Here is a 26,200-nt window from a genome sequence, read left to right as displayed (position 1 = left end):
GCTTTTTGTTTGGCTAAGTACACTATGTGAAAGAGGGGGCGGTGAGGAAAGAGAGCTGGAAATACATTAGAAAACGGTTGCATCGGCTGTGGCATTTGTAGATCAGATTACCTCACATACCATGAGTCCAACCATAGGATCCACTCAGTTTGACCATGACTCTGTGTATATGTGTGTGTGTTTGTAAAACTTTATTGAGTCTACTGTGATTACCTTAGCCCAAAAACCTATATTGAAGGACAGGGGAGGGGGGTAAAAGAGGGAAAGTTGGGAGGATTAGCAGAAGCAGCTTGCAGTGTACAGACTGTAATCCAGGGCTTTATTGAATCGGTCAACATACAGCAGATTTACCTATAAGCTAAAACACCTGTAACTTTACTTATGTGGTTTATTGTGAATACTTGTAAGGGGAAAATGATATCTCACTAACTGTACAGACTTTCCATTTCTTCACCTAAACCAAACATTTAATTGAATACGTGTGAATGACGGGAAGGAAGCAGTTTGAAAGCATGGAAAAAAGCCTATATTAACATTCCCACATGTGCTATGGGAGCGAAAGCGATTTCCTTGTCCTAAATCCAGCAAGCTTCCTGTGGTCTGCACCGTGGAGGAAGTCATAAAGACAGGAAGACTTCCTGTATTGTTGCCAGCACACAGCAGTACATGCTCGGTAAGGCCGGGGACCGCTGATGTAAACATCATAAAAATAGCACTCTCACCCCTCTCGAATAGGCCAAGGCACACATGACGGGAGGTTCATACCACCCTTTTGTACCAGTGCTTCTCACTGGTTTTTACTGGGCTCCACAGATTTGAAACAAGGGTATTTTTATGACACCATTTGCATGTTTTACACCACTGCATTATCAATGTGTCTTCGAATAACTGTCACACTAGTATTCTGCAGTGAATATATGTACACGCCATGTTAAATTTGATCGATTTTGGGCCCTCCGTCTGTGGAACTGTTGCATAATATTGTAGGACTGTCTGGCTCCCAACACTGAATTGTGCAACCTTCAAATGAAGCAATGTCTTCTTGTAAACCCTTTATAATCAGGGTTTCCCTAAAATAAAAACCATCTCCACTTACATCTTTAAAAATGAATATGTTCTCATGAAACAGTCTCAGGAAGCAGAGCAAGGGGAACAAGAACAGAAAATGTGATGTATTTAATGGTGTGGTTTGTGAGTGTTTTTAGGTCGTCATCTATTAACTAAATTTCTCGTGAGACTGGAGGAAAAATGTGTGAATGACTTTTGAGCAGTTCAAAGAGGGATTTGTTCCCTTCTCAGTCTGCTTTTAGGCCTTTTAGAAGCGTGAAAAGTTGTAAATGTCTCGTATTTGATAAGAAAAATGCATAAAACCCAATCATTTTGTTAAGTTGTGTTTATCTGTTACCTTAGGAACGCTTGGAGGTCATGACCCCAGTCTGGGTGTCGACCATCTGTACAGTATGTACAGGAGATTAGGAGGAGGGGACATAATGCAAAACGTATTATAATATAAGTCTGCATCTTCACAAAATACGGAGGCAGAGTTGAATGGACACCTCTCCGCTCGTAGTTCATTCATGGGCTTAGAAATTTCCCTACAAGGTTAGTGGAGCTTTTGATCATATCACATGAACTTCATCAGCAGGTGAAAGTTCTCACATGTCATGAAAGCTGAATATTATGAAATTCAATTTTATCATGACCACTTTAAGGACTTCTCATCTATGCTGAGGACAGGAGATGGTCAAAAAGTCCAAATAGAAAAGGTCTAAAAATGCCCATCACAATTTCCCAGTGCCCATGGTAATGTCTTCACATTGCTTGCTCTGCCTGATTAACATTCCAAAAACCAAATATTTTCCGTTAACAATGCTATAATATGGAGGAAAGCAAATTTAAAGGCAATTTGATTTGTAAGTATCTGTTGGTGTTGGATTATTGCTCAAATAGCTGTATGTATGTTTGTTAAATGTAACTGTAACTGTTTGGTTGGTGTCTACATTATACTGAGCTGGGATCCAAAGACGCAGTATCATATAAGCCTAGACACACACACACAATGAGGAGATGACACACACCCGCTCAGACACAACAGTTCCACCTGTTGGCCTCTGTCCAGCGCACCTCTCTCGTTTGAACTCTCTGTCCTCTTGCTCTGGCTCCAATCCAATATCCCTCCTCCTCCTCCACTCTCCCTCTCTCTCTTTTCTTGACCGGAGATGTTGCCATCACAGCAGAGGCAAGCATTGTCGCTGCCTGTCACCACGACAACCAGATGGCAGCTGTGCCCATTTGCCGCCTCTGCCCCTCCATTCTCTCCTTATCCAAGAGCAGCGCTGATACAGCTTTACATTTCCGTCTTGCTTTGTCCACCCAGCCGTCACTGTGAATAAGAATGTGGGTCAGATTTGAGTTTCCTGACTTTATCTGGCTTTTAGCATCAACCAAAGAATCAAGGTTTAGTCTGTTGAGGATTTCGTTTTGAATTGTTTAAGGTATCACAACAAGAGTTTACTTTTTCATGATTAATTCACTCATTCAAGTCTCCCTGACTTTCTTGGGAAAAATATAGAGGAGCATTACAACTAATAAAGGTAAAAATCAGCCACTGGATCAAGAGCTTGTGAAAGTTTATCATAACCAGCAAGTGGACAACCCAGAAACAGGGCTTGAATCCTCTTGGGACACACTTAGTTTAAGATGTGAGTGAATAAAAGTTGAGGGAATACAAGCTGTGGAAATAACTAACAGGGTCAGACAGTTTAGGTTTCAGTAGCCCTTCAGGTATGGGTGTGGGGTCTCCTTATTTCTCATACAGGTGCACAGCAGCCTTATTTTTTTACACAGTAAGGGAAGTGAGAACATGTGCAGGTGCAGGCTCAGATTGTGTCTGTACGTGTGTGTGTTCTCATTTCTATTAATTCATACGGTGCCTCTGTGAGCACACAATCACACCCGGCTGGGGTCGAGTTACTTGGCCGTCTGTAGATGAGTCAGTGACAAGGATGATACAAGATCCCATACATGTTAACAATAAAGAAGAGGGAGAAGCACATATTTATCACGCCAAAAAAAGGCTTATTTAATTAAACGGAGTGCTGAGAGTGAGAGGGCAGTATCAAATAAGACAGGGAGCAAGGAGGGAGGTCTTTTACCTCACCCAGCAAACACCATGTTGGTCAAATTACCGGTAAGACAAGTGATTAACTCCGTGGCAACCTGCCAACCTTGAGTGCAAATGATCTTATCAATGGGGAGTGGTGAATGTGACTAACACGGCAAAAAAGGCTTTGTGTGTAACAATCAGGCTGTTTTCTTTTCCACATTAAAGTATGACATCTGCGCTGTGGCTGCAGCCTCTACGAGTGAGTGTGTGTGTGTGTAAAAGATGGCAAGTGTGTGGGGGTATGAGCCCACCAGTGTCTGTGGCATTTCAAGCAGATGTTCACCCTCGCCTCAGCCTGTAAATCTTCCGGTCCCCTCTCTTAACCAGATCAGTAGCTCTACTGTCTTTGTGTGTAAAGTCTGTCGCCTTTCTAACACATCCAGCCGCAATTATTCCCATGACATCACTCAAAAGCAAATCAGCCAATCTCGGAAACAAAAGAAACCACAAGTCCATATGTTGTTTGACTTTTTTTTCTCCTTTTAGTCAGATTTTTTTTTTCCTCAAGCAACAGAAGTAAAACTCTACATCAATGGCAAATCTCACAATATTCCCACTCAGTACCATCCCTTAAGGGAACAGGAGGAAGAGATAAAAACAATTTAGAACAGCAGCAGCACTTTCCTGCCCATTTTATGAACATTTCTAAACTCATTAACAACACATGAATGAAATCATACAGCCACTTAAACTGTTGAACCCTGTTTGCCCGAGCCCTCCTGAAGGAACTTGATATGTGGCGGTGACCATCGCGCTCTTGTTCTTTGTGAACGGGATCACCAGGGGCAGCCGAAACCAAGAACATTCCAGACTGCGGGCAGATTGATAAAATAAAAACGAGGTTCGCTTTAAATGGCAGTATAATAATGTCTGCTAGTCAGGATTGTGCGCTTTCTAATCTACAAGTACCTTCGAGCATTTTTGTTTTGGCTGAGAACTGATGAGTCTTTTACAAACAAGAGACCATCCACATTACAAACATTTCAATCATCATGTGTTTGCCTGCGAGGCTGCATGGAAGCAAAGGTCTGGGATTTATGTGTTCAATCTGGTTTCAGGTCCAATTGTAACCCACCCCCCCTCCCCAACCCCTCCCCACCCCACAATTATTTGGGGCAACTCCAACCACAGATCCCATTCTGCTTGTAATAAAGCTGCATTGTTATGCTCTCAGTCCCCGACGGTCATGTGACCAGAATGAGAAAGTTCATGAACTTCCCAGACAAGCAGACAAACACATGAGTACAATTTGTAACTATGTAGATGCACATGTATTGACATTTCAGGTCGTTTCTTTTTGTGTATGTGGTTTTGTGTTGTTGTTGTTGTTGTTGTTGTGTGGCCTTTTCTTTCCTCTCATGCATTTCTTTTTTCTATTTTTTTTTTTTTAATCCACTGATCAGAGTCATAGACAAATTCAAGGTTAAAGCGTACGCAAGTCCTCACAATGACCTTTATCTCAAGAGTGTCACAAAAGCAGACTGCGAGGCAAGATATGTCACAGTTCTTTCCCCCCCGATGCAAAAGAAAACAACGGGGGAACACAAAAGGTTACTGTTTAAAACTAAACAAAGCAATATGTCCAAACTTGAGAGCCGAAGGTTGCTTCATGAGGTGCTGTCGGCAAAGAGAACAGCCTAGTCTTGTTTTTGTTATTGTTGTTGTTGTTGTTGTGTTTTGGCACTGCAACCCTGTGAGTCCTCCATTACCGGCAAAGTGAAACAGTCCAAAACTCCTCTGATTAGGGCCGTGGCTGTCAGTCAAGTCATGAGATAGCTCTTCGTCACACCAAACATACATTAACACATTATTTCATGAGAACTGTACAGCCACAAGAGACAAAAATAGACACAAAAATAGACTTGATATATTCTGCTAGAACAGCCCTATTAGTGCTAGCTGCTAAGAAGGGGCAGAGAGACAGACAGACAAATAGGACAGACAGGCACTTAAGTGCTGATGCATAGCGGAGATTAAAATAAGAGCCTATAGACAGAGAGGAGGGAGGAGATACAGATACGGAAAAAGACAGTTCTAAACGAGGATTAAGGGGTCAAAGCACTTTCAATTCAGCCAGTTAAAATTAAAAAAATGTAAAAACTGTCTTCTTAAAATGTTTTGTACCATAATGTATAAAATAACTGGGAAGAAAATTAGGATATTCATCAATTACTTTATCCTGACTTGAACTGAAATAAAGCTTGACCCCCTTTCCACTGCTAAAAGTATGCTGACTGCCACAAAGCCAGCATTAGTATGGCTATTGATAGGATGTCTATCCACATCTGTGTGTACAGTATGTTATCTAGCATCCTGAGATGAAGAGGGGATTACGTGAGACACAAGTGTCTGGAGCTAATAACACTAATGGGATTGCTTAGCGCTATATCAGGGGTCTCACCCTAAGCTGTGGTCAGCAGGATGGTGAATTTACGCCCTGGCACGATGCTAATATGTTAATCTGACCTAGCTGGTTTGAGCTAGTTAGCAAACTAAACTGGATCCCCTGCTACAAGTGCCTTTAGTTTCAAACCTGTGTGTTTAATACTTTCGGTGTATGGCTCTGTTAAATGGTGGTGGAAAAAAAAGTTAGAAGAAGGAAAAAGAGGGGAAGGGGGATCTGACAGAAAAATAAAAGCGACGTAAATTATAATTAGCAGAAAGCTAACAGCAGCTATGCTTATATTTCTCACAGTAGACAGGAAGGCCAGCAGATTGCTAGTACCGTTATCATTATTAATATTAGCAGGACTGCTGCGTACATGTCATATTGGATTTATTGAGATTGCCAGATTACGATTTAAAAATACTGTTCAACGCCAACATCCAAGTAATAATTGTGACTGGGGAATTCCTACATGCTCCAAAATATAAGACCCAGCACTTAATAAGTGCCTAAAATCCAAACGAATATGGACACCTCACTTCCACCAAAGTCGTAATTAAACCCATGTATAATGGATATAGTTGTATATTGACCATGCACAGTATTTTTAACCCTCACTTGACCAACTCTGTAATCTGAGTTGGGTATTTGTACATCATAAACATTATATGGCAATATTTCTGTTTGCTATGCGATCCATCCCACATGACTTGAACGCGGCAAAAGCTCACACCAGTGCTATCCACTTTATTATTTTCTGCTGCCATTTTTGTAACTACATCAAATCAAGAAAGAAAAACAAAAAAACAAAACCCAAAGCTTCATTTAGTTGAGGCTAAGTTGAAGATGGCTACAATCTGAAAATGAGGCACTTTTTGAGCAGGTATATAGTTCTAGATATTCTCTTTTTCATACACTAAATAGTCAGCCACCATTGTTTTCTTTCTGTTTTGAGTGTTTCTCCTGAAAAAGAGGGAGAGAAATCGCCTTTTTTTGTACCCTTCTCTGATTGGCTTTCACTCAAGGAATGAGAGCAGCACATAGCTTTTCAAGAATGTCATTTGGCACACATCCCTGTTGGTTTTCACAACCAACAAGATGAAACAAAAAAAAAAAAAAAAAAACTTTCTCCATCAGTTTCTGTCAAAGTGCTTCAGGGGGGGGAGGGGGGGCGTGTCCTATCCAGCTGCTCTCCCGACGTGATTGGTCGTCACAGGAGAAACAGGAAAAACTTTGAAGCTCTCCAAGTGGTACCAGATTGTTTCCCCAAGGACGACGCACTGACATCAGCACTCTGGAAGAAAAGAAATGGAGAGAGGGAGGAAATGGTTTGGTTAGATGAAGCATAAACAATAACTCAGATATGAGGAAGATATAAAGATGACATAAATATTATGACATGTATATACAGTGTCGCTTGCTTATCAGGTAATTATAATATTTTATGGAGGATATCAGCATCTGCTTATCGGCTCGGGAACAAAGTGACCCTAAAACAAACAGGAATACACAATATGACCAAACAGGCTGGAAAAAGACTCTCAGATTCAGACAGGAAGAAAGTGATAAAGGGAACAGGGCGGAAGGAGAAAGTGAGGACACCTACTGCTGCAGGCACAAAGTCAAGTGTGTGTGGGCCCCGCGCAAGACGAGAGATCCCAAAAACATCCTGGATTCCCTGTTCACTGCCTTTTCTGGCAATTTCAGCGCTTAACATCACATTGGATGCAAACGTACAGTCCCATACCATCAGGAAAGTGTCACTACTGCAGTGAGTCACAATGTCGACTCTCTCCAACACATACGTCTTTCAAGACCTTGTTTTTGCACTGCTGATAGGATTTAGTAGGAACGCAGACTTGATTATTGTGCTCCAGAGTGAAGCGAGCAGAAGAATACACTGATGGTCGATTTATTCTGGACCTGATAATGGTCTGACCCTGAAATGTTTCACCCTTCTCTCCCCTAGTTTGACAATTATAACAAGTTCGTTGATGTTTGCCTTTAAGGTGACAGAGCCCTATTCTGCACACAGTTGTAAAGAGGATTGATATTTTCAGAGCAGGTGGAACAGCGAAGCGTGTACTTAGCACTTCCTTCTCAGTCGCCGGAGTACGTCACTCGAGTTGTTAAAAATGCCAAGTAATGATTGGTGCTATGCTAAGTCTATCGGGGTGAGTCATGGCAAGAATTTATGACTTTATGTTCGCCTAATCTGAAAGAGTGACCATCCTGTAAGGTAAAAGATATTGTGTATTAAAGCTCTGGCAACCAAAGAGAGTTAAGTCAAAATTTAGGACCAACTTCTCACAATGTGACTGCTGCTTAAAACCGGCCTAATGGTTTGTGCACTTGGGTCGTATAATTTTGTCATCTTGTTTTCCATGCTGTAATTTTATTATCTGGTCTATTCTGTACACGCAACATCTAGTGCATGTCTGCCCATACTGGAAGAGGGATCCCTCCTCTGTTGCTCTTCCTGCCATTTCTTCTTCCACTTTTTCCTCGTTAAATGCGTTTTTAAGGAAGTTCTTCCCTTATAGAGGATGCTGTCTTGCTGTACAGATTGTAAAGCCCCCTTGAGGCAAACTAGTGTTTTGTCATATCAGGATATGCTAATAAAACTGACTTGACTTGAACGTGGCATGAAATGCTGCAGAACACACAGACTGCAGCCTCTTTGTGCAGAAGCTGACATGCTATAAAAACTGATATTCCACTTTCTGACACAATATTTTATTAAATCTGCCTCCTACAGTGTGATTTGCAATGCACCTGCAAATCTGCTGTCATCACACAGTAAGTTGAGACATTGAAAGCTAGGGCATTATTGATTAAAGCATATTATGGGTGTAAAAAGTCATGTATGTTACAGGGTTTCAGTGAAAGAATGAATACTACATGACTACTACACATTTATTAGTCCATGCCCTTTTAACTCAGTTACTTTCTGTCAAGTGATGATGATGACTCACACTAAAGGCACTCATGCTGCCGTCAGCCAAAACAACAAATGCACAGAGCCAGTAAAGAGAACAGGCTGGGGAGAGAGAGAGTTCCCTGCGTCTCATTCCCTAAAATTTCCCAGCACTGCTTGACTCTCTAATTGCACGAGGGTACTCTATATTTACGGCCCTCCCTCTCTCCAGTTTGTCTTCTTCCTGGTGCAGTGAGCTATATTTAGCCCCCCCAACCCTCCCCCCACCCCACCCTCAGCACAGACGGTGCCCGCCAGCCGGCCAAGCCATGACGGCCTAAAGCAGAGCAGAGCGGAGCGGTGTGGTGCGGAGCGGCTCCCTCATTCAGCTGGCCAGCCAGCTCAAAAACAGCAACACAAACAATCAAGCCAGCCAACCAAAGGGGACCGGAGGAGACAGGCCGGACACGCACTGGTGCATCGCCATGGACACACACATGCAAACTCACATGAAGCTAGGCGCGCAGAGGAGCATAGAGGAAGACACTGTGATTACGCAGATAATAATGACCTTTCTCCAAACACAGACATGCTAAATTATACATGGGAACATACTAAACATTTGTCCGCTGCCTGATGTTAATGCGCTGACTCACTCGTGCAGTCTCTCTCATATATAACTAAACCGGCTATGTTTCCTCTCCTGGCCACTCTAATCAGATATTTCCTTCCCCATCCATCGGTCTGACCCCCCTTTGGTGGTTTGCCTATTGATCTCATTCACTTCCTTGCATCGTTTCTCCATTTTGTGGGCTAATCGATGTAATAATGACCACAGTAGCAATAGTGTGGGTGTATGTGTGTTCCTTTCCCCTTTTCTGTCCCAGACGGTTTAAATCAAGAGGTTAGACAGGGCTATCTGCCTCCGCAGTCCGTGTCTAGCCAATGACTGTTCCCTAGCCTCCTGTGTGTGTGTGTGTGTGTGTGTGTGTGTGTGTGTGTGTGTGTGTGTAATTAGGAGAGTCTGGGTCTATGTGATGTCTCAATCGAGGGCTGCCTAAAATTGAAAGCCACCCTGTTCTCTGGTCGTAAATCGAGTGTGTCAGTCTGTCATTTTCATGCCGCCCCGCTCCCACAAGACACGGAGCTGGTCTGAGCAACGTGATGTGAGTCACTGAGTCCATTGGTCATTCAGTCAGTTTGGGTTAAATCATTTTTTCATGTTAAAGGAAAATAGGCAGACCTGCAGTAAAGCTATCAGACGTCCTCATATGGTTATAAGAGGAAAAAATAGGAGCTGGAGAGGAGAGGAGAGGAGAGGAGAGCAGAAAAATATCATTACTGTTGGAAATCACCAGGCGCCAACTTGCATGGGGACGACAGCAGAGAGCGATGGTATGTTGACATACTTCACATGGGGGGGAAAAAAATGATATGAACATCACTGGAAATCCCCGTGGCTTTCATCACTATCTCATCTTTTTTTTTTTACAAGCATCCCAGAAACCCCGGGGCAGAGAATATGCTACTTCTCGGATACATCAATTTTATGATTTGCATTCAAGCAAATAATTGTGTGGTTCGTGTGGTTCGAGCTCCGCGTCGGCAAGCGCACACCACCCAGCAGAGGTGTCTTTGTGCAAGAAGCCAAATTCCTTCCAACTGCAAGAGTGCTTCTTTGTGACCTTTGACCTACAACCCCGAGGGAAGCAAAGAACGTTCTTCTTCTCTGGAGATCATAAAAGAATTATAACGATGTGAAAATCCCAACAATCCCACACTAACTGTTTTTTCCATAATGGCAGCATTTTTTCATGCCAGCGGCTTTAGCTCTTGTCATCCTCTAGCGCTGTTATTATACTTGATTCCATAAAATCATCTATCCTACGAGTGGGTCGGTGGGTATGAGGGAGATCAGCGCAACATGAGCTGGGATTCAGCGTCAAGACAGCTGCAGATACGAGGAATGAACATTGGCAGACTGAACCAGCGGGATAGCTCCTGTGTCACCTCATTTAATTTCTTCCAATGACGCCAGAAAGTCTGTCAGTTGTAAAGATATAATGTTCGGTCTGGCTACAGTGTATGTGTCTGATTTCACAGCACTTATTTGTTAGTCACGTATCTGGCACATCTGCGGATGACAATTCAGTTAAAGCGATACTCCACCCATAATCTATGAGTATCAAACCCTTGCCTCATGTGGGCTTCAAAGGTGACTGAAAAGTTTGTAAATGTCTGCTTTTGTGGAGGGCGGCAGATGTAGTCAGCTTATATTCACAAATGGTTCCAATGGTGACTCAGTTTCACAGTGAAACAAAAGCATCAAAACATTCATGGAAACTTATAAAACTGCATAATCCCCATTCCTGCACGCTCATCTTGCTCCAAAAAACAAAATATTTAGTGCAAGAAAAAATCGGATAAATATACCATTTCATTTCAATCATCACTTCGAAGCTTCTTGAGCGAGCATGTGCTTTCGTTTGCACACAAATCAGCTCCTTCTCCTTCTCTTAACTACTTCCATTGGTCGGGGCCTGCTCAAGCCATGCTCACTCATTGGCCAACGGAAAAGTAAAGGGTGTAGTATGCTTGAAAGGAATTATGTCATGTAATGTATCGTCCAAAGACTTATAAAGGGAAAAGCCTTTATAATTTTTTTTGAAAGTTAGAAAAACTGTTAAGCTGTTGGATGATCTGACTTTGGGCATTTTCAAACTTATAGTTCCTTTGCTCAGGTCCAAATCAGTGGATGAGTTGGTAAAGTTGTTATGTTTTCATGTCAGTTCCACTTCTTTTTTTTTCCACAATCATAATTCAAGCCAAGAAGAAAATGCATCACTGAAACCAGGTGAGATCATTCACTATATTCACTTCTTTGTGTTCAGATCAGCTCTCACAAATCGCACCAACAGGTAAAATAAAGAAGAGTCGCCAAGTTTGAAAATGTCCCTAGAAGCACGAATTCTAACATGTGGAAAATAACTAATGTGTTAACCAGAGAGCTTTAGTGACTGAGCATATCTGATTCTAATTCTAATTCACCATTAGAAACCACTGTAAACCTCACAACTCCACTTCCTCCACAGCTAAAAACTTCATTAAAATGACAGGAGATGAGTATTTGATAATCAGATGATAGATTTTGGGAGGACTACCGCTTCATCATTAATCAATTATCTATGAATAACATCCAATGGCAAACTCAAACTCATGTGCATCATATTTAATCTGCTTTATGAGCCGAGAAAAGCCGACAGTGAGAATGCTTGTTCTTATTGAAGATCTGAAAGTCTGCGGTTCAGTCCTGGCCTGGTTTTCCTCACACCAGACTGACCGTAATAATGTGATGATGAAGACTGATCAGCAGCACAGTACACTCTGCAGTTTCTTTCATGTATTTGTGTAGCTCCGTGTATATAGTGTAATACAGATACTGCCACTGTAAGGAGTTTGACTCCCACTGGGCCTTCTCGCATTAAGAATGCATGTTCTGTAGTTTCCACTGAATAGCCTTGGAGCATAGTAATGTTCACACAATGCAAATCACTTCATGGACATTTTTAAGATGTATTCAACATGAAGTTCAAGCATCTCTATAAATAACTAGATAAGAGTGCTAATCAGTCACAAATACACATTATTATCCTCAAAAAAATTTAAGTTTCTTTGACTCTGCACTAATATTGATTTAGAGATCTTGGAGAGAGTCAAACAAAGTGTTATTTTCTCTTTTTTTTTTTTACATACAGTATGCTGTACAGGCTGGTGTTTCCAAGGAAAAGTCTTCAGGGACACAGGAAGCCTTTTATGTTCGCAGAAACACCAGCAGCAGTTTGTTTGGAGTACATACAAGAGGAACTGGCCAGCGGGTGAGCATCGATCATCACCAAGGCCGAACACGTCAACAAAAAATCCAAAAGCAAGAAGCCGTTGCTGTAACACCGACGTCGCTCGATAGACAAGTGATTTCTGGTAGGTCACAGTACATAAATACACCCACTTTATTTCTGAAAATTAGGGTGATAAGTAACTCAGCAAACAGCCCAACAACATACTGAAATACTATCATCCGACAGGCTTTTTATTGTTTTAAACGCCTGCATTATGGGAACAGTGAACGCAGCACATTTCTCTCTTATGTTCAACGGTAAATTTCACAACACTTGTCTTTGCATTTGGCAGAGGGGAGCGGGTTTGTGAGGAGTGGAAAGACGAGTGCTGTGTGTGTGCTTATTGCACTTTCACACATACATCTCTGCTGTCCTTAACCCTGCCGCTGTCAATCACGCTTGCAGCAGCTATGCAGCCAGCTATTTATCCAGGTGTGTGTGCGCACATATCAATGTATAGGGGTGTGTAGGGGTGTGCTGTTGGAAAAAACAACACACATGGACTGAGGATACTTACACACACACACACGCACACAGAGACACACGAGAGAACATAACTACACATGCAAACACACACTAGAGAATAGTGACAAGGTGTTATGAAATCTCAAGAGAGAGAGGTGGTGGAAGTGTGAGAATAAGGAATGCAAAAAAGACATTTTTATGTGACACATTAATAAGGTTTAACTCAATTAAAGTTATCAATTTAGTCTGTCAGGTACATTTGAAGTAATTGTGTAGTAATTAAAGTACATAAAAAAAATATGGCAAGAGGCTCCAGGCTGGTTGTATAATGCAGCCACACAGTGGGAGCGACTGAGTGGGCATGTTACGGCACACAGAGGAGATGGAATGTGTGGGGACAGGAAGAGATAGACAGAGCCAGAACAGCAGTGCTGAGTGGGGGAAAATGGAGGAAAAACCACATTTGTGGGTGGGGATGGGGGTGGGGGGGGGGGGGGACCACGCTCTCTGCCTCGCGTGCAGCTTCACATCAAGAGTATTTTTAGATTATCCTTGAGTAAAATCTCAACGTCCACTTTGGCATTTGTTACCCTCCCAGGATCCTTGGCCGGGCCTTTGGATACTTGACTACCATCAAGTCCAAAAACCGGAAGAAGACGGTGACTTTAGCTTTTTTTTTTAAATATAAAAAGAGGCTGATGCTCTGTTGGAGAGTTAGTTGAACCCTATGTGCAGGCATGTGTGTGCGCGTGCACCTGGAAGCTTTTGAAACTGTTCCAAATCTTGCAGCGGGAGGTTTACAGAGTCACCAACTCAAGCAAAGTTCAAATCAGCTTGCTGTCTGTAGGTGTGGATACAACACTTTATATTAGAGCTATTTCTGTTAACTGAAGACTTTATCTGTTTTACAACATTGTTAATTGAACTATTTTGTGCTATGGACTGTTCCTCGACCACAAAAGACATCTGAATGTGTCAACTTGTGTTCTGTAAAATTGTGATAGTGATCGATAATGATAACAATACTTTATCGCAGCCCTACTTTTTATAACCCTTTCCATATGGTGACAATCCCAAAATAGCATTTAAAACTGCAATCAGGTTTATAGGAACAAAAACATTTGCTAAGTCAATGCCACGAATTTTAAACTCGGCCTAATGACAGAAGATAAGAACAAAATTGTTTTTAAAGTGCCAATAAAAACTTTAACTTCTCCAAACAGCTCATGTTGCAAAAATATTATGTTTCACAGTCAAATGAGTCCACTGCAGGACCAAAAGTCAAATATTCACCACAGGGAGAGAGGATATATTTTCATTTGAACTACTTAAAAACATCTTCTGCAAAAGTTCCACTCTGTTGGAGCAGAAGCGTTTAGAGGTTGTAAATATAGCGTTTAAAATGTGGGCGTCCTTGTGTAACAGAAACTGGCCACTGTACTGAAATGTGACATAGGACGTCCTGTCCCTGGACAGGACACACAGAGCTAAAGCCAATGGGACTAAAGGGTTTTGGGGAATGTTCTCTCTCTCTCTCTCTCTCTCTCTCTATCTCACACACTTTCATTGTTTGCTGACTCAGACCACCGATTTCTGTGTGTGTGCGCTGTGTCGCTCCACCAGTTCTTCCACTTTCTGCCAAAGTGGAGGGCCCTCATGAACACACACACACACACACACACACACATAAATACACACACACACTGAGGTAGTGTCTTGAGTGAGTGACATATAGAGTGATAGCAAAAGCAGGTGGGGTCCTTACTTCTAAGAAAGGCTTTTCCCAGAATGCCGATAGGCGGCTTGCTCGGGTCTCTCTGACGTGGATGGACAAACGAAATGAAACACAAGACGCTGTTGCACCATCTTCAAGAAAGGGAGCTAAGCGAAGGAGCTGCTGTTGAGACTTTTTTTGTGTCTTGCTTCACTGTTTCATATCGGTGTGATTTCAATAACAGTCGGCAGGATGACTTTGTTTTGTCATGAATGTGTCGTTACTTTCAGGAATCGTATCAGATCCTTGTGATAACTGTAGATGTGAAAGTTAAACGTTCTGTTCAAGCATGACAAAAAGCTTAAAGTCATGTTGATGGATGGTTCAACTCACTCTATACATTATGGTTTCGTGACAGTTTGCGATTCACACGATTGTGACTGTTGGTCTGTTTAATCTTCCCAAACTCTGATTCATCACTTCTTAGTTACTTCTATTCTCTCTCATCTTTGTATGAATAAAGCCTGGGGATACGTGCAAATGTTTTCCTCAAGCTGAAACCTGCACGGTCATGTCTCCTTTCGTACGCAGTCGTGCCTAAAATTCTTCTTTTGGCTGAAGATGGTGGAACATTATCATTCATCTACAGTCATGTTTCTGTCCAGATGTTAAATGTAAATCCAATATTCATTCTCTATATATAATATCTGGCTCTTTAGCTGCTCCCACTATATTCACCAACAGCAACACCAACTGTGCCGTGTTTGCCATTGTGGTGCTGAGTAGGAAGTGAAGAGTGGGTTTTTTTTAGAGCTTTTTCTCTAAAAACATTGGCCTGCGGTGACCAAAAAAGAAACCTGTGAGAGTGCTGCGAGTGACCCAAAACAGTTAAGTTGCAGTCGGACAGCTAAACAATGAGTTAAAATTATAAAGCTCTGTAAAGCCGAGAAGAGCTGCAGACTGTGGTGATAATTCTCTGCAGGTTCATCACTGCAAGCGACACCTCTCACATTACAAGTCATTTAATACATTGATATTATTAAAAAAAATATTGATTATAGCCACTGTGTAAAACAAAAAACAAAGGAAAGACTTTGATTGCCAGGATGAGAAGAAATCATAAATGTGTTCCTCATTTATCGAATAAATTAAATTGACGCTAAGCTGTTTCAGTGTCTCTGAATGTTTTGCTGAGTCAGAGGGTACACAGAACAATTGACAAACCTTTGGATCATTACGAAGACAGGGAGGGGGGGGGGGGGGGGGGGGCTGACAGTGTGGAATCTGGATTGCATTTGGAAATCGCGTCCCGTGTGTTTAGAAGCCGATGCCAATGTGTGTTTCACAGCGAACTCTGTGCGTGCGTCCACGTGCCAGCTCCTGGCCTCTGCTCCAGTCTGATGATGAATTGTGTAATTATTAATAGAGACACCCCTGACCCCTCACAACGCCAACACACCACACAGAGGCTGCACCGTATTAAGTTTCTACATGTTGCTTTATTAGGGCCGGTGCAGCTATGTGTGTTAGGGGAATAACCAGGGCTGTGATTGTATATGTGGGCAAATACTGTGAGTGGGTGTGATAGACTGTGCAGGCATGCATATATGAGCGTAGGTGAGATTGAGTGTTTGAAGTTGCACGTCTATAAGCTTGTGTGTGTCTGTGTGTGTGTGTGTGTGTGTGTGTGTGTGTGTGTGTGTGTGTGTGTGTGTGTGTCTGACTGAGGGTAGACAGCCAGACTTGGCCAACATGCACCACAAATATTTATCTATGAACCTTCTGGAGGCTCCGTTAGCGACGCTTCTCGTCTTCTCCTCGTCTCCACAGGAAGAAAAAATATTACCTAAAAGAATTCTCTCCTTCTACTCTGCATCTCCGTCTGGTTTCAGCCTCGTCACTCCTCTCTATAACTCCTCTGTCCGCTGCCTCGTACATTTAGCATGAAGTTTGTCTACAAATACAAGACTTGTTTGACACAGTATGAGATGAAGTGCTTCAGTTTCAACATGTCAATTTAAAAATAAATATTTACAATGAATCTAATTTCTAATTCTAATGTGTAAAGTGAAGAAAGAGGTCACCTGCATACAATTATCAGCTCCACATGTAGCAGGCTGAAGACGCACATATTTTTCTCAGGGGCTGTTGGAGACCAAAAAAAAGACTGAAAGAAGAGCAAATATTGGACTGTAATTTGTCCTCTGGCCACAAACACAACTCCAAATAAATGCTAATGTTGCTCTATGTGTGCTGGATGTGTAAATAGTGGAAAGTGTTAGCTAACACATTAGCCATAACACATTATGAGGTGTTATTATGTCAGGGCAGGGGTGCGTCTCTCAGTTTGTTCTGTACCTGCCAAATAATTAAAATAATACAGTTTTAAGGGTGTTTTCACACATCCACATTGAGTGAAGAGAGTATAGCCATTTTTATACACAATTATACACAATTTTAATATTGTGCAGTGAGGCAATTTCTCTTCTACTTATAACCAATAAGGATGTAAACACTTTCATATTAAAACTTTTAAAAATGACTCACCGTCATACAATAATCAGAAGACCAACAGTATTGCTTAACTTAAAAGTCATGCATACTTTCAAATGCATTTTTGGATGTGTTTATGTTAACACTCCAGACAGCCATTGGCCTTCACTGTGTAGTTTGTTACAGTGAACATCATGACTGCATTAGTTGCTGTCAGGTTGCATTGATTTTGTCAAATGATGAAAATTAATCTGCATTTAAACTAAATTATGCAAACATAATGTAACTTTGTGTACAAATATGATAGCTTGTACTGTGACTTAAAAGATTTGGATTTTTAAATTGTTGCAAAATAGTCCAAAATATGCTAAACTGGTAGTCTTGTCCTTTAAGTCCTGCTCTGTATGCGTATCATTGGTTGTCTGACAAAGTGGGACATGAATGGAGATGGCAGAAAAGCCTACAGAAGTCGAAGTTGCATTAAATGAAGATGCGGATGCAAGTGTCAGATGGACAGGCCAGTCGTGTGTGTAATCTATGAGTCAGTGCACCACAAGCCATTGGAAAATGAGCATGTGCGTGTATGTGTGTATGTGTGTGTATGTGTGTGTGTGTGTGTGTGTGTGTGTGTGTGTGTGTGTGTGTGTGTGTGTGTGTGTGTGTGTGTGTGTGTGTGTGTGTGTGTGTGTGTGTGTGTGTGTGTAGTAGAGCTGGGCAGCGAGGCGACAGTTGTGGACAGCTTGGGTCATGGCTATACGAGTATATATTACTGCAGCCTGTGACTGGACAAGGAATACACACACACACACACACACACACACACACACACAGAAGACATTAAGTAGTATTTTTCACTGTGTAACCATACTCCTTCTCACATGCGCATCAACTAAAATCCTTGTGGACATACAATCCCCACGTCATGTAAATGAGCAGCATGATGATGCATGGCTATTGCAGCACATCGTGTGTCTGTGTGTGTGCGTGTGTGCGTGTGTGCGTGTGTGTATAGCCATGTGTTGTTTTGGACAGGCTGTGATGATTCATATTCAGATTCTGCTGGACTCCAAAAAGCCTTCAGCACCACAATCTACGTGTAAGCTCCCAGCGGAAAGGAACACGCTGTCACCACCTTGCTCGGACACAGCGAGCAAACACACGTACTGGTGACGACTGTGCACTAATACAAATCCACCAGTTGTGTACAATGGAGGCACATGTTCACGAGGAATCATACATGCAACATTACTCATGTCACGTTTCTTTCAGCTCCTCCGGATGACAACTGGTCATGAATACAAACAATTTCATTAATGGAAAATGAAATTCATCAGGAACATAACCAACAAACACCGAGTGTGCGTGTACATATAGCGCGTACCACCTTTCAATCATCCCTCGCTCCACTTTCCTAACGCCCGCCTGACCCCTCCATCTCTTCGACATGCAATTTCTACTTGTTTGTTCTTCACCAGGTATGACTAATGAGTAAACAGGAGAGTTGTGCGCTTTCATTTCCTCTCCTCTCCTGATTCGAGGCTTTTAATGCTCTGGTTAGGTGCTGTGACGCCTGCAGCGGACAAGAACATTGTGTTAATGGTTGTGGAGAGAGGGGCTGGTGGTCATGATGGGGAGTAATAATTGTCTGGTCAATAGTGGGGATGATGGGTGCATAAAAAGACACAAACACGCACATGAACATAGAAGTGACTGCATATGACACATAGGTAGAAGCGCACACACACACACATACACACACACACACATGTCTTGAGTCTACACTGCAGGCAAAAACACAGAAACACACAAATGCACCTGAAACATTGTGGATACAAACATGTTTAAATGCTCACAAATGCTGACATTCACAGTCACAAACCTTCAAGACAGTGCCAGCTTGTGCCGGACGGGTGTGGTTTCCGCATCATTTGAATTTGGCACAGAAAAAGGGGCACATGGCAAATGCCGTGTGAGTGGCAAGACGACAAATCCTGCCAAACAGAGCTAAGTCTTGGCTTAGGTTCCAAATGAAAAAGCACTTTCTTTGCCAAACACCTACAAAGTTGTCACAGCATGAAATTCAAATTTGCCCATCGTGTTGATGGAATACAACAGCTGACAGTGTTTTAATACACTTTGCATGTCGCCCTGACTAATATTTAGCTGTTGTACAAATCACTAAAACAACTCCTCTTCAACAGTGAGCCTTCCCCCACAGGTTCAGACACACTACCTGATAGTGTTTGTTTGATAATCAGCTGATCGGGATTCAATGGTAATCTCTGCTCCTGGCGCCCAGTGCAGTTTCCTCCGCCTACAGGCATGACACTAAATAAAGAGCACTCATGCATCACAACTGAACAGGGATTGTAGTGTAATGTCTAAAACCCTAGTTTACTCTAGGATTCTGTTTTTAAGTCTGACACATGAATATTTGTGTTACAATATGTGGGCAGATAAATTCAATTGCTATGATTCAGAGTCGAGGTTATTAAGTAGAAGGTCTTAAAAACAACTGTGAACTCAGATCCAGATCTTGGATTTATGCCTATAAATGAGTGTTGCTTTTTCTGCTCAGTTAAAAAATAAAACAAGCTATAAGGCCGGCACATAACAAATCTTGGCATTGGCATTGTCAAGAAATATGTCAGTTCTACTCAATTTTGCATCATTTATTTAGTCTAAAAAAAGACAATTGTGGAAAATACTAACCATGGTTTCTAATGGCCCAGGTCATATGTACAAACTGTGCATTACAGCAGCATCTAGTGTACATTCATCTGCTATATGACACTGTGTGCAATATTCTTTTTTTCCTAGGATGGCAAAGTCATGAACCACCCTAGCCTGCCTCTTAATCTCACTAACCAGTCTCAGTCCTCAAACCTAAATCTAACCAACCCAACCAACGAAGGCAATGAATACCAGCATATCCTAGGCAGAGTAGGATGGGTCATGACTTTGCTATCCTAGGAAAAAAATTTGGCACGCTGTACTTAGGCAGAGCGGTGCTTTGAGCTGAATGCTAACGTCAGCATGGTAATGCTAACATGCCGATGTTACAAAGTGCAGCTGGGGCTGAGTTTTACAGGTCAAAGTACCGCACATTTTGCAAAACGTTTGACCTGAACATGAACGTCTGGCAAATCCTTGAAATATTTGTTGAGATCTTTCACTAAAAATAAAAAAAAGTCAACCTCATGGTGATGCTAGAGGAAAAGTCAGATGGTTTCCAAAGCCAACAAATCTTCATCCTCTGGGGAGCAGGAATGTATGTAGAAAATTTATGACAATCCATTCAGGGGTGGATATCCAACAACACCCGGTCACTAATGCAGCCAAAAAATAGCAACGCAAAAACCCCCTAAAAACATTTGAGAAGCTGGAAACAGAGAATATTTAGCATTTTTGTTTGATGAATGACAAACAATTAATCTATTTTCTCTCTCGACAAGAGAGAATGAATCAACAACATGTGCTCACATGTAACCGCCTCTGCCACACACACACACACACACATCCTGTGCCCCACAGCAATTTGGGCAATTTAATAAAGAAAAGCCTGCAAAGAACAGGAAGCTGTTAGTTCTATGGCCGAGGCCCGGCTACGGCGCTGACGCCGAGGTGACGTGGAGGTGAGGCAGCACTCTAAAGGTTAACGACCGTTCTCGGGCCAATAATGGCAGCAGTGAGCAAACATCTCTGCTCCTTCATTCGATCTGCACTGATGAGTTACATAAGGCCAGTTGAGGGACTGTTTGTTCTCTCTCTCAAATCACCTTATAGAAGATTTCAACAATCATGACTAAGAGAAGTCTTCAGGGTGGTAGGATTGCATGTGTAGACAGGCTTGAGAGTGATTGACAGATGAAGTGTGTTTTATGTGTGTTCGGGGAACAGTCAGGGGTAAATCTAAAACACTCCGTCCTTGTGTCCAAATTGGAAAATGTTCTGTTTCTCTGAAATGAAATCAGATTCTTGATTCTTTGTCAATTTGGCTCCTTGATCATAATGAGCCGACTGCTAAAAGTCTGGCAGCCTGCAGAGTACGTGGACCCGGGTCCATGTGTCAGTATTAGGTAACTGAGATGTAGACTGTGTGTGTTTAGCCTATAGTTTCCCTCCAGGCAGTCACAGTTGAGCAATCGTTACAAAGCTGAAAGATGGCCCCACTGGTCCCATGATCCTTAGTTCATTGTTTCTAATTTGAAACACCCGATTTCCAAACTCAACTTCCAGACCCTGTGTGGCAGGACCAGCTTGCATTTTCACTTCTTGCTTTATACTTCACAAATGTTGTTTCATTTCATGTCTGCGTTTACAGAGGAACTGCATCATGGTTCCTGGTTATTGCTACCAAAAAATAAAAACCTTCAGCCTGTCTGACCTTCAACTATCATGACAGGCAATTAGAAAAACTGGCAAACTTACTTCTGCTTTCATGAGTTAAATATGGTCTCATTTTAAATAGATCTGGTCATCACACCTGTGGGTCATTATTTCAAATCCAGTTAAATCCAGTGAAAGAGTTCAAGAGCTGCAGTTATGAACAACGTCAACCTAACAAATTTTAAGAGGTTTATTTTTTACCAGATTAAGTCACAACAGACATTGTTAAACTGTAGCTAGTTAACGTTAATTAACAGCAAGTTAAGCTCTGTTGATTGGTTACTGTTGGATGTTCAATTTACACAAAGCTGTTCAAACTGTAAGAATAGTGCAAAATAGTTTAATTTTAGTATTTGAAGAGCAAATGTAGACTAAAGTGACTCAGCAAGCAAGGCAGCTGTTAAATATAACTTTTTTAGGCTTTAATAACATTTTGAGTAGAGCCCGACTGATACATCAATCGGCTTATATTGTTGGACGATATTGACCTATCACAGATTTATTGGTATTGGTGCCTTTTTAAAAGTTATATAAGCAGCATTTTGTGTTTAATTGATCATTTAATTTATACGTGCAAATATTTTATAGTTATTTATAATTATTAAATTCCCAGTGAAGTTTCCTGTTTCAGTGCACTGATGTCATTTTATACACTAAAGTGCAACAATCACTGCAAAAATGTGTGTTTGTATGTATTTCTTTATATGTAAGATTATTGGCCAATATATCGTTATCGGAATTTTTTACTTTACGCCCTAATATCAGTATTGGAATTGGTCCAAAAAATTCAGTATCAGTTGGGCCCTAATTTGCACTATATTCACCTTAAAGTACTGACTTTTTAACACTGAAGCTAACATGCAGAGTTGTTAACACTTGCCATTTGTCTTTATAACACAGACTACAGTATGTAGCTGTTATCAGTGACTACTGTTTAATAATGAAGCGTCTACACAGCCATGGCCTGAAAACTCAGGTGTCTTCCCTTGTGTTGCCTGATTAGCATTATTGTCTGTTCAGGACTGTGAGGGCATGTTCAAACACATTACCTTCTATCGCCTGTTGCACCTGTTGGTGCAGAACAAATGACACAGTTATCTTATTATAACAAGCAATAGCACATATAATGAGTTCACCTAGATAAAACTTATACAACCGTCCTGCAGTAACTTTTATAATGTTGACTGAACTTTGTCATCATTCTGGAGGTTGTGTTGCTGTTGAACTGCACTGCAAGTAAGTCAACTGGTGTCTTGAGAAGTTTGTTTTGAAAGATTAACATCAAATAAAGTGATACAAGATCTTAAGTGTGCAGTAAAGCAGTAAACATTATAATAGATACGACAGAAGAATCAATAAAGTGAATTCAGCACTTTCAGAAAATGTGTGAAATTGTTTTGAATGAAAAAACTAATTTATGGTAAATTGTGTTCGACCTCCTTTGCTTCCCACTAGGGAGGTAAGCAGTTGCTCAGAAACTGTTGCCCAGTCTGAAATGGCTTAATTGGGCACAATTCAAACAGTCTAGTAGAATCAAGGCTTTACCAGTGAAGTCCAAGTGCGCAAAGAAGAGATTTCGTAGCGACCTCTCTGAGAATACTCTGCCCCCTTTGCAGGAGTCTTAACTGGATTCCCACCCTGTTGTCACTGTCAGCACTTCAGCTGACCCCGAGATCAACTCTGACCCACTCGCATCCCCTTGACCCTCCTCCACCTGATCCAGCCGTGGCTCAGCATAGCTCAACATGTAACACACTCCTGCACATACATGCAAATATGTACACAATCCACCTAAACAAACAATACTGAAACCCAGATAGAAGTACACACACACTCGCATACTCGGTCTCCATGTGAGAGGTGGCTCATTAGTAGACGGTAATCAGCTTAGTGCTCTCCAACGCCCACCGGCGCTAAGCTCTTTACAGACAAACTCAGTTAGAGAAGTAACAGCTGAGCGATGCCACGGTCCTGAATCTGACGAGACACACACAGACACACACACAAACACACACGGTCAGACACACACGGTCAGACACACACAGATCATGATGGAGACATGGGGAGAAACTCTGTTGCGGTGTTGACAACAAGACAATCACCTGAGACAGACGAGAGGAGGGTGTGTGTCTGTGTGTGTGTGTGTGTGTGCGTGTGAGAGAAGAAATTTATATTGGAGACGGAGAGACAGATGGAAAAAAAAGAGAGATAGAGAGAGACTGGGAAACAAATACAGAGTGAGGAGAACACAAAAAACTCAAATAAAGCAAAAAGAGAAGCTCCTGGGAGAGAGTGTGAGGAGGGAGGAGGGAAAAAAGCGAACAAATAAGAAGGAGTGTGTGAAAGGAGGGAAACAGTCCCTCCTCCTTCTCCTCCTCCTCCTCCTCCTCCACCTCCTCCTCCTCCTCCTCCTGTGCACTCAGTAACCCCAGTGGGTTGGTGGGTGGCTGCTCCGTTCTTTTAGGCAGCGCCCAACGCTCCGCGGGCCCGGCATACATCCCGTATCACAGCGCACAATCAACGCTCTGTAGCCAGAATCACACTCGTACAGGCAGCTGGCACGACGCCAAGAAAACACTCACTCACACACACACACCCAGGCATGTACATATACAGACAAAAACACACAGAGGATATATAAAGAAACACACAAGCTGTTGTACAGTAACCTGAAAAAAACTCTAAGTAGGGCAGCAACCAACAAGTATGTCAATTATATTCAACAGTTTTTGATTAAATGATTAGATCGGAGTCTGTAAGATGTCAGAAAAACAGCCAAAATTCCCCCAAATATTTAATTTACAATCATATAAAAAATAAAAGAGGGAGACAAGTAGCAAAACTTCACATCTGATCAGCTGAAAGAAGAGACTGTCCGACATTTGCTCTACTAAATGCCTTTCAGTAGAGGCTCTTGTCTGAATTGTCCAATAGTTTTCTGTCTGATTAACTAATTAGTTAATGAACAAATGTTAAAGGAATGGTTTTATATGTGGGGAAATGTGCTTAATTACTTTCTTCATTCATTGTGTAGCTGGAGCCAGCAGCTGGCTAGCTTGGCTTAGCATTAAGAAGAGGAAACAGCTAGCTAGCCTGCCTCTGTTTAAACTCACAAATTAACACGCTAAATCTCATTTATATAATCTAAATAAAACATATGTGCAAAAGTTGATTATTTCTAAGTCTCAGATTTAACAGACATGAGTGTTATCAATCTTCAAATATCTGATATCTGACACATGAAGCAAAAATGAAGCATTCAAACTAAGACATACATGTACACAACAACATACATACATCTCATATTATAGTAATGAGAGCCTCATTCAGACAGAATCAGCTTCAGCAGGTGCCTCACCTTTACTTTTGAGGGGAAGGCGCCGACTGAAAAACATGTTTGGCCATGATTTGTTAATGCAGACGTGCCCTTTTAAAGTTATCTGAAATCTTTCCCCTGATCTAACCAAATCAGATCATGTACTGTATTTTATATCTGATGGACGACAATCGGTGCACAGTGACCTCACAAGAGATACGTTCATTCATTCATTCATTCATTCGTACAAGCACTAACAGCTTGTGCACAAACATTGCCCACCGCCCAAGCGTCTGAAAGCTTCTTAATCTGTGGAACATGATTATGAAAAAGAAAAATGTCTAGCATGGAAATACACAACAAAAAATAAAAGAAAAAAGAGAGCAAACAAAAAAGTCTACCGGGGCAACTAAAAGAAAAGAGAGAAAAGACAGGAAGAGGAGGGGAAGAAAGAGAGGCTTCGAGGCATGGCGGGGCAGTGCGGCTTTGTTCGAAACAGAATGGATGATGTGTGTGTGTGTGTGTGTGTGTGTGTGTGTGTGTGTGTGTGTGTGTGTATGTGTGTGTGTGGGTTTGTAGTGGAGTAGGCCATTAGTTGAGGAGCTCTTGGCTGATCCCTGCTTCCTGCGAGATGATTGGCTTGGATGATGTGTCTGTGCTTTTCCTATTAAGAGCGACACAACCCCAAGAGTTTGTGCGTAGGTGAGTGTGCTTAAATAAAACAAATTAAGACCTTTAATGAGACTGACGAGCTCTGAATTAAAAGGGTTAGGGTTGGGGTTAGGGTTAGAATTAAAAAGAGAGCACGCACAGGTGTGTTAAGGTAAAGGCCCTTTCTATCACATCTGATTAGTTGAATGGTGAAAGTCCTCTAAGTACGCACACACACACAAATACACACATTAGTCTGTCCAGCGGCGCCTCTTTGACTGACCAAGCTGCCAATACAATTCATTCCCCTGCCGCTGTGTTCTTGTGTGTTTGTGTGTGTGTGTGTGTATTTGTGTGCCAAATGCATGTGAATAAGGCACTACTCGTCAGTCAAAACATGACCAGAGTACTGAGCCATTAGCCGAGGTTTTACTACCTAATTACCATTCGCTTGGCCAGGAGGCTGACCAGAAAAACACACGCACACGCACACACACACACACACACACACACACACACACACACACACACACACACACACACACAGAGTAGATTTATAGCTGAAAAAAGAAAACACTTGTTTGCACTACTCTAAAGTTAATTTTGATCAAAAAACTACACAAACAACATTTTTCCATGACTAAAACCAGATGACATCATTTAACATTAACTGTGACTGTATTCAACATGCAATAAATGACAAAAAAAAGATGTGACAAAAGGAGGAGACACATTTCTTTAGGTTTGCGGCACGTTACGCCTGAGGAGCACGTTAGGAGAGCAGTAGCGAGGGGTTCAGGTACAATG

The 26,200-nt window shown here is 41.8% G+C and overlaps 1 protein-coding gene across 1 annotated transcript in view; it reads right to left on the bottom strand.

The window, feature by feature from the left end:
• Nucleotides 1-3,118: 3,118 nt before the first annotated feature.
• The window catches only part of si:ch73-335l21.1 (insulin receptor substrate 1-B), a 49,952-nt gene continuing 26,870 nt past the window's right edge, over nucleotides 3,119-26,200 (bottom strand). The window contains exon 4 of the mRNA XM_053342884.1: nucleotides 3,119-6,846. Within this exon, the coding sequence (XP_053198859.1) occupies nucleotides 6,839-6,846 (8 nt within the window). The 3' untranslated portion in view covers nucleotides 3,119-6,838. The remainder of the gene's footprint in view (nucleotides 6,847-26,200) is intronic.

The sequence above is a fragment of the Scomber japonicus genome, chromosome 22, assembly GCF_027409825.1.
Source record: "Scomber japonicus isolate fScoJap1 chromosome 22, fScoJap1.pri, whole genome shotgun sequence".
NCBI classification, from domain to species: domain Eukaryota; kingdom Metazoa; phylum Chordata; class Actinopteri; order Scombriformes; family Scombridae; genus Scomber; species Scomber japonicus.
This window is presented reverse-complemented; position numbering and strand designations above follow the sequence as displayed.